The sequence below is a fragment of the Neolamprologus multifasciatus genome, chromosome 18 (assembly GCF_963576455.1).
Source record: "Neolamprologus multifasciatus chromosome 18, fNeoMul1.2, whole genome shotgun sequence".
Classification (NCBI taxonomy): Eukaryota; Metazoa; Chordata; class Actinopteri; order Cichliformes; family Cichlidae; genus Neolamprologus; species Neolamprologus multifasciatus.
The window spans coordinates 26,400,630-26,418,129 of record NC_140456.1 but is presented as its reverse complement, the minus strand read 5'-3'; the positions used below and the strand labels follow the sequence as shown (position 1 = coordinate 26,418,129).

The following is a 17,500-nucleotide window of genomic DNA, read 5'->3' as shown; positions in this document are numbered from 1 at the left end:
CTTACCGTATGCTAAGTTGTTCAGGAATTTTAGCTTCAGAAATCAGCTTATTCACTTTTTCATCATGCCATATTTTATAAATATACATTTAAATATTTTTATATTTTACATTTATATCTTTTACTATCTGAAAAGTCCAAGTTTACCACTGAAAACGTTTTGACTTTTTTCAAAGTGTGCAGAAAATAACTGCAATGCCAGCTGTGGAGTGCAGGTTATCAGAATTACCTAAAACTAATTAAAAACTAAAAGTATTTAAATAAAAACTATAAAATATAAACTACGGCTGGGGGGGGGGAGGGGGGGAGTAAACTGAATTAGAAATTACATTTAAAAATTAAATAAAAATAAAAAAATAATTAGAAATACAACTTAAATCTGGTGGGGTGGACCAAAAGATCAGAACTACTGATTCCTACACAACATTTGTAATAAAGGACATTGGTAATTTCAGTTGCTTTTATGATATATATGCTTAGTGGATACCTCAGGCAGCAGACCCCTGAGAAAGAAGAGGAGAAAGAACAGGAACCATCATTGAGGACCGGCCCCTGCACGGCATGTACCACCAAGAAATAGAAGAAGTGGCTGATATAGAGAAATCCTGCCAATGGCTTGACAAAGCTGGACTGAAAGACAGCACAGGGGCACTAATCATGTCAGAACAGGAACAAGCTATAAGCTCAAAATTAATAGAGGCTGAGGTCTAACACATCAGCTAAGACACGTGCCTACGTGCAGGCTGTGCAGATGCCCCTGAGACAACCCAGCGCATAACAACAGGGTGCAAGCTGCCATTAGACAGGGCATATGTGGAAGTGTATGCCGACATAGTATACAGGAACATCTCTGGAAGTATGGTCTGGAAGTCCTGAGGTCAAAATGGGATAGGAGAAGGCCTTAGTGGTAGACGTAGCTATACCAACCAATAGGAACATCAGGAAGAAGGAACATGAGAAATTGAGAAATACCAAGGGCTGAGAGAGTAGAGAAGATGTGGAGGGTGAAATCGGAGCGCTCAAAGCAGTGACTGGGCGACTGGCTCAAGCAGATCCCAGGAATGACATCTGAGATCTCTGTCCAGAAGAGCGCAGTTCTAAGAACACAGCAAAGATACTCCAGGGTACCCTCAAGCTCGAGGGAAGGACAAAGGGTGGGGAAATTTATATAGTCAAGTTTTTCATTCTAAATCCTACCTTGTCTATTTGTGTTATTAAAGGAGCTAAGCAGCTGTGTAAAGGAAGTGCCGCTGGATGTGACCCGTATGTTTGGGCAAGGAATGATCAGCAGAGATGGACTTCAGAGAAAAACCAAGCAGCAGGACAGGAAGAAACAGATGGTCTCCAACAAACAGTGCATGGACAGTGTTTGAAATCTCATCTGTCTCTCTCACTGGCCAGTGTGTATATGTGTGTGTCCCTCAAGTCCATGCCTGAAGGTAATCAAAACTTTGTTCTGTTGATACATCAACACATGCACATACACTCTCTCTGTGTGTTTTGCCCTAATAAAGGGGAGGAGAGGGGAGGGGTGTTTCCGTGAAAGCTGGATTGTCCCACCTCTGTACAACAAAAGCAGGGCCTGTTGGGAGACAGGCGGGACCAGCTCCTGATTAGAAAACTCCATCCAGTGGAAACAGCTGGCCCAGCCAGGGAGGAGGAAAGCACTGTTATCTAAAGGCGACCCCATCAACCCAGTAGAGAGGAAAAGCTGACAGAGAAACAGGAAGCATGGCCAGGCCATAGCCATAGTTTGATTGGAAACACTGCACGGTGGGTCTTGACACAGGTATATGGACAGAGTGGCCCAGAACGTTACTGTGTGATAGAAAGAAAGAGCATTTCTAAAGCATTCTTCAGAGTATCATACTTCAGAATGGGTGTTGCGCAGCCTTATGATGAAGACAACATGTCATCTGGAGAGTGTTGACCTCAGGCTGCCCTGGTTATCCCAGCCTGTCTGTCTGGGCTGTTAACTTATTTATAGTTGGCTTGAGGAGAACATGTTTAATAATACAATGGAGTAGACCAGACAGACTGGACAGCAGCTGTCATTAGCTGGCTTTGTGTCTACCTATGTGAATGAATGAACACATATTCATACATACAGTGCAGGGTGGTTAAGACCGCAATGCCAAAGAATGCATTCAATATTTTTACACATTTTTACAGATATAATGACTTGTCCAAGCATAGACTAAGTCTGTGTAATCACAAACCTGTCTCATGTACCGCCTGCAGATAAGATATACTGCAAACTTAGCAGAATGATAAGGAAATTTGTGTTTGGTCAGTTATTTTGGTGTTGTAACAATGTTTCTTGGCAATAAATCTTATACTGTTGGACAGCCTGTTTATTTTCCACTAAATGGTGCCACATTTGTAGGAAAACGCATTCATGAGTTGAGTGTGTGGGCTACACCCATGCTTCTCTGCCAGTACCAAACAGCTTATTCTGCTGTGGACTTTTGTTTGGTGTCGTTTATTAGATTGGATGATTTTGTCCGAAGAAACAATACATATTGACAATTTAACAGTTTATTCATTTAACAAACAGGGACCTTAGTAGCATGTGGAAGAACCATACACATGCTCCTCTTCATGCTGGTCACCAGCTTGGTCAGGCACTGCTGTGGGATGGCGTCCCATTCTTCAACCGACTTGTCGCGAGTCAGCCAATATGGTTGTGTTGGTCATGAACAGCACGCCCACGAGTGTTCAGGAGGGTTGAAGTCAGGACTTCAGGTAGGCCATTCCATCTTCTCCACTCCCAAGTTTTGAAGGTGGTCTCTGATAAACCCCTCTCTGTGGAGGTGAGTATTGTCGTCTTAGAGGACTGAATTCTGTCCCAGACTGTGGAGACATGGGATTACTACTGGTTGTAGAATCTCATCTCAATATCTTGATATGCATTCAGATTGCTGCCAGTGACGACAAGCCTTGTTTTTCCAGTGAGGGAGTTGCCTACCGACTGCTATGTCGTCCTGCAAGCCTTGACTGCAAATCTGTAGAAGACTGCCTACGGTTCTGACAACGTGAGGAAATGGTCTTTTTGTGGCGTCGTCGTTTTGGGACACCCACTTCAATGACTCTCTGACATTCCCCATTAGATAGAAGTTGGCCTTCAATTTGGAGACGATACTAGGGCTTACTCCAAATAATGCTGGTACTTGGTCTTATAAAACACAAGCTTGAAGTTGCACTATGGCACAAGTCCGATCCAGATCAGTCAAATGGGACATGCTTGGAGCAGCTCTAGCAGGGTCCATGCTCACATGCTGGGGTGCCAGCAGCTCACAACAAGAGTCAATAGCAGAATAAGCTGTTTGACATAAGAAGAAAAGATCTGACAAGTTTTTCATGGGTTCAGTCCACATACTCAACTCTGCTGCTCAACCTGTAAATGCATTTTCCTTACAAATGTGTTATTATTTTAGGGGAACAAAAGAAAGAAAGAAATTGCCAAGAAAGAAAAAGCTGAACAAGCGCAAATTTCCTTACCTTTTGTGCAGATTCAGGGTTGGGTTAGCCTGTCAGTGCATAGGTATGTTGCTATCCCCTCATATACGTAATTAAATCAATGGTCTTTTTTTTTCTCAGCACAGTTCAGTGTTAAGGTTGCCTACAGTTTTTAATAGTGTGGCCTTATCAGCGTTGACAAATTTTGCTCAAAAACAATTAATCAAAAATTACAGTGAATTCACGCGTCATATCAAAGTCCTTCGAGCAAGTCTCACCACTCAGCATCCATCTATCGCAGTAACTTATTTGGGTATTTATTTCATGACATGATTAAAAATAAGTTTAATTTGATTGGCGACTACAGGAAACAAACACTCCCCCATCAATATCTTTAAAAAATTATATATAGCTGTTAAATGTGCTGGCTTTCCCCTCAATATAAGGTTTTAAAAATGTCCCCTGGAAGTTACACCTGTGCCATCATCTTTGCTGTTGCAGACTTCATCTATAGATTGGTCACAATCGTACCTAAAATAGACCCCCATTTGTATTTTACGATTATTTATTTTAACTACTTTTTATGTTGTGCAAAAATGCATTGTAAAATAAATATGTGGAAAAGTCCATAAATGTTTTAACTAGTACTGCACCTTAATCAAAACAAAAAATTTGCATGCTAGTTTATTTTCACGTCATGCCAAACATTTGGCACACTCCAAACAGGATTACACAACTTTGGGGTTTTTTTTAAGCCACACATCAAAAAGAATGACTGACATCCTCTGCATGAACACACTCAAGAGAAAAAACACTCTAAAAGGCTGCTGTGGAAATTTACAAGCTGATGTTCCTTAAAGAGTGGAACATCATTTTTTCTGAAAATGATCAGCTAAATAAAATACTCTTTGGCTCAGCAGCTAACTTGATTTTATTCCATCATATGATACTGGTACTAAGAAAAACAGACCATAACTGCATAAATGTTTGTTATACAACAATGTTAGTGTTAGAGATGCACAAATCTTATAGTCTATTATAAATTTCATGTATAGAAACATTTTTTTGTTCTTATATTTCTAAGCTTTTTGAGTATTACTTGTTTCCACATACTGTATGGCACAGGTACACATTTTCCGAGTAAATATGTGCACTGCTGAGGACACATGCCATCTTCACATAGCAAGAAATCAAAAAGAAACTTAAAACCAGCACAGGTGTAGGACCACATATTTTGTGGGCAACAAAGGAGCTCTCAACGCAGGTCAGGTTCTTCTTCTTTCCTGTCTTTAACCCCGCTTTACCAGCCAACCTGTGCCCACTTCCTCAAAAGTCCCGTGTAGTTCTTCCTGTACAGCCACACACACTGATCACCATAATTTCTGCATTTTCAAGCAGGTTAATTATCTCTTTGTTGTGATTTATTTTTTAATATTTAAGACTGTGAAACCTACAGCTACTTAAATCACATGTTCCTGATCCGAAACATCTTATTTAAAGATTCCTGGTTCATTTCCAATCAGCGCTCATCTCTGCGCACCCTCAGCGCGCACTTCGGGGGATAACTAGTAATTGAGCGGGTAACTAAATATTCAAAAACACTACGTAATCCCAGAGTACATTGCTCCACTGTCTGCATTACCTAATCCCATAAACCATCGCGGTGGGCGGGGATATGGCCTGTTGTCAGAGCAACCTGCATGTCATTAGACACATCCCGCCTACCAAGTCATCTCCAGCCAATCGCTGGCTGTAGAAATGACATCATTGTTATTTTCAGGCGAGCTGCAGCTTAGAGGTGGATAAAGTTCGTCTCCACGTTGGAAGTGATAGAAAGTATTAGACGTTTTCGGGCACTGTTTTTACTTTTTGGGAGCGAGGATAAGTCACGGAAGACATTCGGTGTGTCCGGACACGGAGACCCGGCGGCGGGGGGACAATTTTTGGTTGTTGATGAGCGCTGGGCGCACAAAAGAAAAGTTTTCCCAGGACATAAAGTTGTCAAGTGAGTTGAACTTCAACAATAGGCGGACTCTATCGCAATCCAGTTGACGGACTGTCACGGGACCTATGTAAACAGTCGACCTTGGACTGTTTTCTCGTTTCTTTTTTAAAGGAGAAAAAGAAAGATCTCCCTCAGGGTGAACAAAACTTTATGTCCAGAAAAATGGAAGCGACCTTCTACGACGAAGCCTCCAACTCTCAGCGTGACGGGGCGGCAGTGTACGGCTTCAACCCTAAAACCCTGAAACAGACCATGACCCTGAATCTGAACGACCCGAAGAACTTTAAACCTCATTTGGGCGCCAAGGCTCTGGACATCCTGACGTCCCCTGATGTCGGGTTACTGAAGCTGGCCTCACCTGAACTGGAGAGACTGATCATCCAGTCTTGCAACGGGCTGACAACTCCCACCCCGACCCAGTTCGTCTGCCCCAAGAACATCACCGACGAGCAGGAGGGCTTCGCTGAGGGGTTTGTGAGGGCGCTGGCTGAGCTCCACTACCAGCAGCAGATACCTGCCGCCCAGCCCGACCCACAGACCGGCTCGGCCAACGGCATGACATCCGGCTCCGCTGCGCCCGAGAGCGGCGGGATTTCCTACAGCTGCACGGTGCGCACGGAGCCGCCGGAGTACACCAACTTGGGCAGCTTCACTCGGGCTGTAATAGGCTCCACGCCCGCACCTGCCGGCGAGAGACAGCCACCTCCACCTACAAGTTACCCGGCGGCCCCACAGCCGTCCCACAACCACATGGACCACCAGCTGCCGGTGGCTGCGCAGCACTCACGGCTACACGCGCTCAAAGAGGAGCCACAGACGGTCCCGGAGATGTCCGGCGAGACCCCACCGCTCTCCCCCATCGACATGGAGTCCCAAGAGCGCATCAAAGCTGAAAGAAAGCGCATGAGGAACAGGGTGGCCGCGTCCAAATGCCGGAAAAGGAAGCTGGAGAGGATCGCCCGACTGGAGGACAGGGTCAAAAACCTAAAGAGCCAAAACACGGAGTTGGTTTCCTCTGCCAACGTCCTGCGGGACGAGCTGGCTCTGCTCAAACAAAAGGTGATGGACCACGTTAACAGCGGCTGCCAGCTCATTTTGACGCAGCAGCTCCAAGCTTACTAGACTTGCCAAGAGAAGAAAATAAAAAGAACCACGGGACACTGCTCGGGGACCAAATGCAGCTTAAAGTGGCCCGTTCAGCCTTTCAGGGAAGTCTCAGCGCATTGTTTTTTTTCTCCTTCACCAAAATATCCGCTCAGACTGTATCCACACGGAGGCTGACTGACAAGATACTTGGTATTGGTCAGCAACGGTGAATTATCACAGAGCAGAAGCCATCAAACTTATTGCACAGGCGCACACAGCTCAGATGGAACCTTGGCTCTGCCAGCGCCTCTGATCTGGCTCGTTACATATTTTTGGCATTTTGTTTTGTGTCTATGTCATTTATTTCCACCTTAAGCTACACAATGAAATCTGTAATCTGTCAAACCAGCTATGGCAAGTGTCCACATCTTATCACTCGACTGTGGCCCACACATGTCCTGCATCCTGACTGGAGGAGAGATAGGGCTTATGTGGGCTCAAATTGCATAGACACAATGTGAACCGAACCTTTCACTATGTCAAGTAGCAACGTATGCATATAGACATGAGTCAAGCACTGAGTATCCCAGGCACCAACGATTATATGTACAGAACACTAACAACAACAACAAAAGTTCACACCTTTCCCTAAAGACTCATAGGTGTGTGTTTACTGACAAAACTGCCTTACTTTCTTAATACTTACCTTCAAGCAACTTTGTGATATAGTTGTAACTAATGTTAAACCTCAAGTTAACACTTAGTAATATTTGTACGCAGTATTTTGAGCACTTAACTGTAAATATGAGAAAATAAAAGTGTTGGACATGCAGCAGGATGTGTGTTGTGGCTTTGTGATTAACGATAAATGAGCCTGGAGGTGACCGGATAGTCTTGCAGTGTGTTACATGGAGTGTTTGTTGTTGGAGAAACTGGGGCGGACGGGAGACTGAGTCACCAGCTCGCTGAGGCGCACCCGATGGTTGCCGAAGCTACTCGGACGCCCATTGGACAGCGAAGCGTCGGAAGTGAGCCGCAGGCAGCCAAATATGGCAAGAGGTCCCGAGCGAGCGCTGGGACGGGTGGGGGCGTGTATGTGCGCGCGCGCGCGAGTAATAGTCACCGTCCTCCCACTACAGCTGGTGACTCTTTTACAAGAAACGCCATGAAGCCGAGGCAGCTCTGTTTACACACTTGAAGGGAGTGAGTGGAGAAGAGATACTTTGTAAAGAGGAGGAGGCGTATTTTTTAAATTTATTTTCTCAACTGTCTGTAATATAAATAAGTTTCTGTAGAAAAAAAAGTACAAATGTATACATTTTATACATTTAACCTGAACAGAGGGGCACATGTTCAATTACTTGGAAAGAAATTAAAACAAAATAAAACAAAAAAACAGACTCTTTAGCCCAACAGTGACACCAGAAGCTGGTAAATGATTGGACACATGTTCAAGCCCAATCATTTACCAGCTGGTAAATGATTGGAGGAGGCAGCTGTCTGGCAGTTTAAAGACCCTACACACAGACTGTAAACCCACACAGGTGCTTTCACTCACTGCTTGATACACCCTGGCCCTGTTATGACAGGACTGTTTCTATGTTTAACTTGAGTCTTGGTACATTGGTTTAGATAAGCTCCTCATAGATTCCCTCAACTTCAGCCTGACACAAGATTTAATCAGCCATTAAATAAATACACCTGCATATTCTGTCCAGGACTTTTATGACCATTTAAATGCTTGTAATCTTTTATACGTGCCGTATGTCATGTTGTGAACTGGTTATTTACACAACACTTGAGGATTAGATATGTGCTTTTCTGTATCTTTACAGGATGTTTTGATGCATATCTGACAATGTGAACAAATAGGAACTCGAGGCAACTCAGACAGGGTTTAGTCTGTTAAGGCATCTTATCCAACTCCACAACTGCATCCTGCACTGGATCCCCAGACAGTGTACATAAAATTAAACACTATATTCTACTATGGATCAGAAGTTGAAAAAAAATGACGGTTGTCTGCCAGAAGCGACTGGTGGAGTTGATTACTGGAGCCGACTGCCTGCTCTGGTCTCATCCAACAGCTTCTTTTGATCTTACCTGTCTTCCATCTTTCTGTGCAACACAAATTTTTCCAGGTTCTAAACAGCTTTAAGTTCTTGAACAAAGAGTTGAGTTCCTAAATTATATCTATCTGGGGGTCGTTCTTGTGTTTGGTTCCTGATAACCCCCATAGTCTGTGCACAGTCCTGTGGCCGGGGGCTCTCAGCTGACGAGCACGCCCTCTTTAGCAGCTATGCGCTGCCGGTGGACGTGGTCCTGCTCTAGTTCTTCATGGCTGGGGTGCCAAAGCCGTGACAGGACGCGTTCCATGTTGAGGGCGTACATGGTGTGGGAGGGCATCACGCCGTGGTGAACCTGCATTAAACGAGTATAAAAGAGATGAGAAAACCATTTCAATTCTGATAATTAAATGATGGAAAGGTAGGCTTGGGGAAAAAAAAAAAAAGAATCCAGCATTAAGAGTAAAGAAAGAAAAGATAAGATACCTTTATTAGTCCCACGAGTGGGAAATTTCATGTGCTGACATGAAGAGTGAGACATGAAGATATAAACCTTTACACCTTACATATGCATTTCTGAGGGAAACAGCATTTTTGCGTAAACACAACTATTCAGTAAACAAGGCAAACAGCCTAACAATTCTGCAATAAGACCTCAAACTTATAGGTTGGTTAGAAAATTTTAAAAAAAGCTATGAGTTTTGTTATCTCTAACTGACAGCTCGAAAATTATAAGACAAAAAACGGCAGCAACTGCACACAGTTTTGAAGCCAGAACTTAGAAAAGTTTGGCATTTTTGCTGGAAAAATGAGTTTATATCAGTCTTATTACACACTCATTTGTGGACTATTACACAACTTCACAGCATTCTAAGAATCCCACACACAAATTTTCAAGGTGAAAAACTCCATCACATTTAACAGGGTCAAAGGTTGTATTATTTGACCACTTGCCTGGGAATATCACAACCTTTCCTTTGGGCTGTTCCAAACAAACTCACTGTGAAATGCTGATGTTGCTAGGACCAGTTGTGCACATTTTCTTACCTGTAAAGCCTCGAGGAGATCAAACATGCTGATTGGAGGGAGAGGTGCAGGAAGACTGTCAGCAGAACAAGCCAGCAAATGAACAGCTTGCTGCTCAGCCTCATCGGGTGACACCTGCGGTGGTGGGCCTGCAGGGAGGGAAGCACTCTGTGGCGGACTTCAAGGGAAAAAAGTACACTATTAGTCCATACTGACAGCAAAAGAAAGCAGCTACTGATGCAAACATAAAAACTAAAAAGATTTAATGAAGTTGCAGTAATGAGAGGCAAACACATTTTTCTGTATCAAATGCATTTTCTTATACTAAGAATTCTCACAGCCAAACAAAAGCTGGAGTCCCTACCAATCAGCAACACTGTGGTAAGCAGCAAGGCTGTTTTTCAGATAGGGTTGAGGCGTGACGTCATTGCCAAAGGCGTAGGGGAAACGGCTGTCTCGTAATCGATACGCCTTCCTCCGCATGATTACGGCAGTCAGGACATCTTTCAAGTGGTGCTGAAATAAATCAGAGCACTGAGTCAGTGCACAGTCAGACTCAAAATGGCTCCCCTAGGTGCAACAGGTCGCATTAGCTTTTGCATGTAAACTGACTGATAGCTTAGTGTAGTTTAATCCAAGTGATCACTGATAATGGAATCAAGACAGACCTCTGTTTTTACTACATATATATATTCTATATACTTGTTTCATAACTCAACTTAATTCAAACAGCTGAGTGAAAAAGACACTGGGCTGGGCAAGGACACAGACAGACAGTACAACTGATGTCCCTCCTGCTTTTGGCAACAACAAATGGGTAAACATCTCGTTAGATTTTGGTGTGACTAAGCTCTGCTCAGTCTCTGGAGAAAACAAAGCTGTCAGTGCTGCATAATAAATGACGCAGAGCATGTTCTTTCTGATCATTTAAACCACTGCACGGATGTTTAAACAATGTCAGACTTAAAAAGCAGAAGAATCACTTGCGTCACACTCTCAGCTTTTATGAAGGTGCACTGAGGCTCAAACAGTCACTCTTCTGTTGAACTGTTAGTATATACCTCAACGGCATAGATCATGGTGCTGATGGCATCTTCTGTGACGTTATCCAAGCCCACCTCAAAGGCGGTCACCATCATGCGAGCCTCCAGTTGGCCCCGTGTGGGCAGCAGCAGAGTGTGGGCGCTGAGACGCAGCTCCTCCTCCTCACTTCCCCCCTCCCTTGGGCTGAATGGCTGGGCGGCGCTCAGAGGATTCTGAGGCTGGAAACGATGCTGAAGGACACACAAGCATCCGAGCGATATTGTCAGTCCACTGTTCAAGCACACAGCTGTTCTTTAGAGGTGGCTAACCTTGCAGCTGTAACACTCGGTCATGATTTTACTTTTTAAGTGTACCGCACACATACATTTTACTTAGGATGGCCACCCAAGTGCATCTGTTGACTCATTTCAGCCTTTTTTTAAAAAAAATGCATTTTGGGTTTTTTTTTTTTTAAATCATGCCACAGAAAATGAAATCACCCATGGCTGATTTACAGTTGGACCATTCCCCTACTCTTATTTTGAAAGCCCAGGCCCTTTTTGTGTGGTTTCCCTAACAGTTGGTTTGCTGGTCAGGTTGCTGTTGTGGCATCTACCTCCACTGTACCCTTAATTATGAATTTTGACACCCCAGTATTCATCGGTCTACTTGGTCTACTACTACTGAATGACCTGTTCTATAAGCAGGCCTGAAATATGAGAAACTACTCAGTTCAGAAAAAAGCTTTAAGGGTTACTCCTAGAAGGCTTTCAAGGGGTAAAGAGTTAAATGGATCTTGTGTTAATAGTCAGACGGACTTCGACTGGTGACAGTCTTTTTTTTCTGCTGTGAACTGAATGGCCCAAGAACCAGAAACTTCAGCAGGAGCAATGGGTCATGTGGCACTATGCTGAGCCCTTTGAGAATGCAAAGCAGAACATTGATTATCATCACTAGTTGCAGACCAACACAGTAGAGATAAAGCTCATCCACAGAGAGACTCAATGGAGCAGCAGCTCAATAAAAGTTTACTGGTTACACTACCTGGCAACTAAAATATTTAGAGAGGAGAACCTTATAAGAAGTATTTTTTCAACAATTCATTAAAGGTGTGTGTGCAACCTCTGTCAAAGAATATAAATTTGTGGGAACAGTTTTAGCAGTATTGTTGCCAACATGAACATATCTAGCCCGTGCGGAGATGAAAATATGAAGGAGGACTTACGTCGAATTTTTGCCTAGAGGAACATTTCTTATTCCCCTTCGGTTTGCCGGGCTTTGAAGCACAGCTACCTTGCCACTGCAATGACCCTGCACCCTCTAGAGGACAAAAAGGACACACAACAAGGTGCATGAAAGACACAAACAGAGATCCCATTTTATTTGGTGAAATAGTCTTGAATTTTAATCTCAACAGCTCCTAAGCCAGTCCTGACAAAAAGGTATGGCTTAATACATACATAAAATGTCAGCTGTTATAAAATATAGGTTCAGCCACAATTTCAGAGGCATTCAGTTATTAATAAAAAAACTCACCTGGTGTGGAGACGATGATCTGGCACCGTGTAAGAATAGCCAGGAGAAAATCATTGTGAACATGGACTGGATGGATGAAGGAAACACAGAATAAGCCTTTTTTTTTTTAATAGTATTATTATAATTTCTACATTACACATTAGCACAGAGGAGAGCTGTTCTTTGACACTGACCATTCTCCTGTGCCAACAGCCTACGCGCCTCAATGTCAAACTCTTCTTTGCTGATCTTTTGTTTGAACCACAGCTTCAGGTTTGCCCAGTAACTGCAGGGAGGAAACAAGAAGCAAGCACCAACACACACATAACTCAGGTGCATCTACAATACAAAGTGATGCTGGACACAGACAGAAACACGCGCATACATACACACAAGCACCATCTGCACGTCATTACATCTCTTTATCGCGTTATTCACGTGCTATTAACTTTTTAAATCACAAATACTCAACAGTGCTGTTCCTGTTTCTTTTACTCGTCGTCTTTAAGTTAAGTTTCACTTCTGGCCAACTCGGGGTACACTACTTTTCAAAATATTGTCAAGTTGGATTTACACAAACCCGCCATAACGTTAAAGTTCATACAGCTAATAAAGCTCAAGGTAAATCTCACCTTTCTTACGCATCACCTTCACCACAGACATAAAAAAATACCAAAGAGATGCTACAGTAATATGTCAACAACGGGGGAAATCCTGCAAAATGTAGCAGAGGATAGCTAGGTGCTAATTGGTCCAAGGCGCAGTTAATTAACGTTTGTCACCGTTTCATTTCAGTGGCACAGAAATGGGACCAAAACGCAAGACTACGAACAAAGACAAGCACACAAACAACACTTCACTTACTGTTTGACATTATCGCCAATTGCATCCGTTAAATTCTTCTTTGCAATCTCAAGCTCGCTAGCATGAGCCGCCATGACGTTCATAAACGCCTACAATTACGTCATCAATCGGCGACAGTAACATTTCCCCCCCTAAACCTATAAACTTTATATTAGAAAATACATTTCACAAAATGAATCGAAAAGACAGAAAAGCACTTAGCATTTTTTAATGGCTGAAATTTGTTGAATCTAACTAGTTAAATGAAATCTATTAAAAAGTCAATAACCAATCAATAAATAAGTTAAGTTAAATAAATATGATGACTAAATTAAATAGATATAATGACTAAGCTAAGATAAATAACATACTCAATCACACAACAAAAAGAAGCGGAAAACACAATGTAAGTAAAACGAATAACTAAACCATATGGTTTTGTTACAAACGACTGCGCCGCTAGATGGCAGTGTGGTATCATTTTCATATTTGTACACAGATTAGTGAGGTTTGCCTTCAAGGCCTTCTGCCAGACAAGCTCTCTAAAGACGTGGTTAACTTTGATGAAAGCATGTATTTTAACCCTGAGGACAAACTTCTCCCACTGGTGTCCACTTGATGCAGAAGAGCTGAATAAAAGTGCTTTTAATCTTGTAAACTCATAAGCATAACAAAGAGGTCAAGATGCCCCCCCAAATGTTGTCTGTCTTTTACCAAGCAGAATCTTAGCTCTTTGTGTTTAACAGTGAACAGCTTTCAGAACACAGCATTTGTGTGCTAACACGACTTTAGAGTCTGCGCTGACGTGTATAAAGAATGACTGCAGAGTCAGTTTGCAAGACCAGTGGGAAGAATGTGATCAAAGCCTTCGAAACAAATCACGTAAAGCAGTGTTGCAACCTTTTAAGACAAACTTAGAGAAAGGTCACATTGTCCTGTTTTCATGCTCTAGGCTTTTTCAACATTTTGCAGACTAGGTTTTGAGTTTTTATGGGTTTTTTACTTTTTGTTTTGAGCTCCCCTTAGACCAGAAGAAACACTTCTAATGATCACAGAAGTTTCCCTCCAATATAAAGCATGCCTGCCCGCACTTCCCATTATAACCACTAAAATTTCCACTCAATTCAAAAGTCACTCACACCTACAGCTACTTTGGAATGCAACAGCTATAACATCAGCCAGTACACTTCTATGAAGTGATTATTTCTTCTGCTTTCACCAAAAAAATGTAGCTTTAGAGTTACCAGTTGAGGTTAGAAACCTCAATTCTCCACAGTGCTCATCAGAAAGCATTTCCGTGGTTCCATATGTTGTCCTTTACAGATAATATTTCTCCAGAGCAGATTTAGGCCAGGAGGCCCTTTTTTTTTTCTTCACTCTTTTAACTTTGGCGTAAAAACAGCTGAGTCATCAAATAGATGGTCCTCCTCGCCCCTCTCCCACATACCCATGAGGTTCTAAAGCCTTAACCAGGCTGACTCATGTCATTCATCAAAATGAGTGCAATCACTGAACATATACAGACATACTGTAGGCTATTAGCGGGTCCTCAGTTACGTGACTAACTTGCAGTGTTCAGAGGTCATACGTCTTTACAAAGGATGTGCATTTGATCATCTTAGGCTTTCGCGGCTTTAGCAGAATAAACAAGCCTGCCATGCCAAACGCAAGAACGATGAAAACCATCTGAATTTTTCATTGCTATTAGATGCATTTAACAGACTAAATGTCTGTTAATAAGCAGCTGAAACTCAAGGAGCAAATGTTCTATGGTTCACATGTGCTGCTTAGTTTGGAGAAAAACCCCTCAGCAAGATAAAGATCATTTTCACAATCTCAGCCTCTGCTTGTTTGCTTCAAAGCTAAACACACTATCACTCTTCTGGAAATTTTAGGACAGACTGGAGACTGTAGCTGTCCACAGCAAAGTGAGCCTTCCCAGATTTCTCCAAACGATGATCTATCTTAAACAAGTGTCTGTTGAGCCCTAAATCAAAAGGGCACTTAGCAACAAACTTAGTTACGGATTTGTTTAACCGTCCCAGTTAGAGCAAAAAAATTCATCATGGAGCTTATTTTCAAAGAAAACAGCTCCACATCCTGTCTGCTGATTTGCTGCTGACACTAAGTGAGCTTCTGAGAGCTAATGAGTCACTCTCACGGACATTCCCCCAACAGCAGATGTTTTATAGCAAACAGCAGCGAACTGTCAGGGATCTTCTGAGCCTGAAATCTGTAGACAGTGTACCTTCACTTAGTGACAAGGAGGGCTTTTACCTCTGAAACGTGCAGTGGTTTTCAGAGGACCACACCGCAGCAGCGTTCGCCCATCCCCAGTCTGCTGGCAAGGTATTTTGAGTTGGTGCAGACCTGAGTGTGGTCCTTTCACCAGAGCCAAGGATGTCACCTTCACAGTTCCAGCATGAGGCTGTGCAGGGGTTTGGTTTTTGTGGGTTAATCAGGCATTTCCATGTCCCTGTGAGGCTGTTTAAAATTGTGAGGGTTCAGTGTGTCACCGGCACAAGTTATTGGAAGGCTACACTTGGAGCAACCCACACTGGCTGATTTGTGGGGTCTGTTCTCACTGAGGGTTTAGAGGCACATTTGTAACAGGAAGGTGGTCCGTTATAATCAGCGTCCTTTTCCTTGGTCAAGCTGGGAAAATTTGTATTGAAATTAATCCAGTAAAGCTTCTCAGGGGGTAGCAGTGGAGGACAGGGATGGACAGGACGTCTAGATTTTGCATTAAAGCACAAAAAAGTGTTTTAGAGAACAACCATGGTCTAGAAAGGTATCTAAACCTGCTTTTGCACTTCTCAGCAAGCAGTAGGCCTATACTTTGTTAAAATGCTTTGTATATGTCAGTAGGTCACATTTCTGCATGTTTTATTTTATTTATGCGGAGCACCTTTTAAGAAAATTAAAGGAATAGATTGGATTTCTACATAGAAACAAATCTTGTTTCTCATTCATGATTAGTAAGATCATTGTGCAATGTGCCAATTTTGTCTACGCTTGATTATGGTGATGTTGCTTCTATATTCAAGTTGAAGCCTCTTGATTCTGTGTACTACCGTAAATTACGATTCATTACAGGTGATTGTTTTCTTGGTCACCATCGTATCTTATATGAGAGAACAAAATGTGATAATGTACAGTAAATCGAAGACAGCAGCATTGTATGATGTTTATTTACAAGGCTCTTTGCTGCAAAGATTGCCTGCTTATCTCCTTGACTGAATTTAAACGGAGCTCTTACAATGTCAGGCCGTGGGACATTTTAAACATTAGCTGTACCTGTTGTTCACACTGAAATTGGAAAAATTGGATTGAAATATTTCTCCACCTACAAATGGAACAAACTACCAAAATGTTATGAAGCTACTTTTGTGCATTTCTAAAAATTGTGTACATGTACCTGTTTGTCTAACTTTTTGTATGTGTTTTATTTTGTTCACAGGTCTGTCTTGAAAAATAGATCTCAATGAGGCTAAAGGTTTATACCTTTGCTTAGGCTGCTGCCCCCGCGACCCGGCCCCGGATAAAGCGGATGAAGATGGATGGATGGATGGATGAGGCTAAAGGTTTAAATGAAGGATTCAATAAGCATTTATATATTTTCAGACCTGTGACAGATTAAAGCCCTTGGCCTCTAATTTTCACGTTTATTTGCTTTTTTGCTAGCTCTTAGCTTACTTGAGCACAGAAACAGTTATACAGAAGACATATCCTCTTAAAATCAGAAGAATCCTCAAACAATAAAACTAAAATTAGCTTTAATAGCTTTGCACTTTTTTTCATCTTTTCAGCTGCGTGGAATCAGTGTTATGGGGGTAGTTTCCAGAACTACTCAACTTCTCATTTTAGAAGTAAAAAAAGGGGGTATATCACATTAATCTGTAAGCTTTGGATCCACTTGCTTTGCTTTTATAACTCTTGATCCTGACTGGAAGCGTTTTTGAGTTTTATGGCAAAGTAAGCTAAACGCCAGGTGGCTAGTTTCAGATTTATTAGAGACACATGAGAGTTATACCGTTAATCTCAATTTTCCTGTTTGCAAGATATTCTGATGTAATTAAATTCAGTCTTCTAAACTAACATTGACATGCATGCAGGCAAACTCTCAGGAAACAGAGGTTTTGACAGTTATAATGAGACAGATTTATAGACATAAAGGCATTAAGAGCACTCTTTTGGACTGTCAAAGGGAGTACACAATGGTTGAAAAAGAAAGAAAAAGTATTCATGTGTTCCATGTGATCAAAGTTGTGCGCCTGGCGTTGATGACTTTGCTCGAAACCAGTCATCCATGGACACCACTTGAAGACTGTGATGGTCTGGCTCATCAACACAAAGCCGACAGGGCAGAAAGATTTAAGACAACTCTTATTAGTGTCAAATTCAAAGTGTTGCAAACTGGTCCAGGAATTCCCTGGAACTTTTGGATTTTGCATATCCTTCTTCTATTAAGTGTCATA

The 17,500-nt window shown here is 42.3% G+C and overlaps 2 protein-coding genes across 2 annotated transcripts; one reads left to right on the top strand and one right to left on the bottom strand.

The window, feature by feature from the left end:
* The first annotated feature begins 5,222 nt into the window (after positions 1–5,222).
* LOC146498145 (transcription factor Jun-like) lies at positions 5,223–7,381 on the top strand. The gene has a single exon (XM_085141683.1). It carries the CDS (start codon positions 5,614–5,616, stop codon positions 6,583–6,585), a length of 972 nt encoding a protein of 323 aa, XP_084997809.1. The 5' UTR covers positions 5,223–5,613; the 3' UTR covers positions 6,586–7,381.
* A 410-nt stretch (positions 7,382–7,791) lies between these two features.
* Positions 7,792–13,171, bottom strand: tada1 (transcriptional adaptor 1). Its single transcript, XM_085141681.1, has 8 exons — positions 13,044–13,171; positions 12,374–12,465; positions 12,201–12,266; positions 11,890–11,984; positions 10,703–10,915; positions 10,006–10,157; positions 9,663–9,819; positions 7,792–8,970 (listed from the first exon to the last, which is right to left on the bottom strand). Exons 1-8 carry the CDS (start codon positions 13,124–13,126, stop codon positions 8,818–8,820), a joined length of 1,011 nt encoding a protein of 336 aa, XP_084997807.1. The 5' UTR covers positions 13,127–13,171; the 3' UTR covers positions 7,792–8,817.
* Between the last annotated feature and the right edge of the window lie 4,329 nt (positions 13,172–17,500).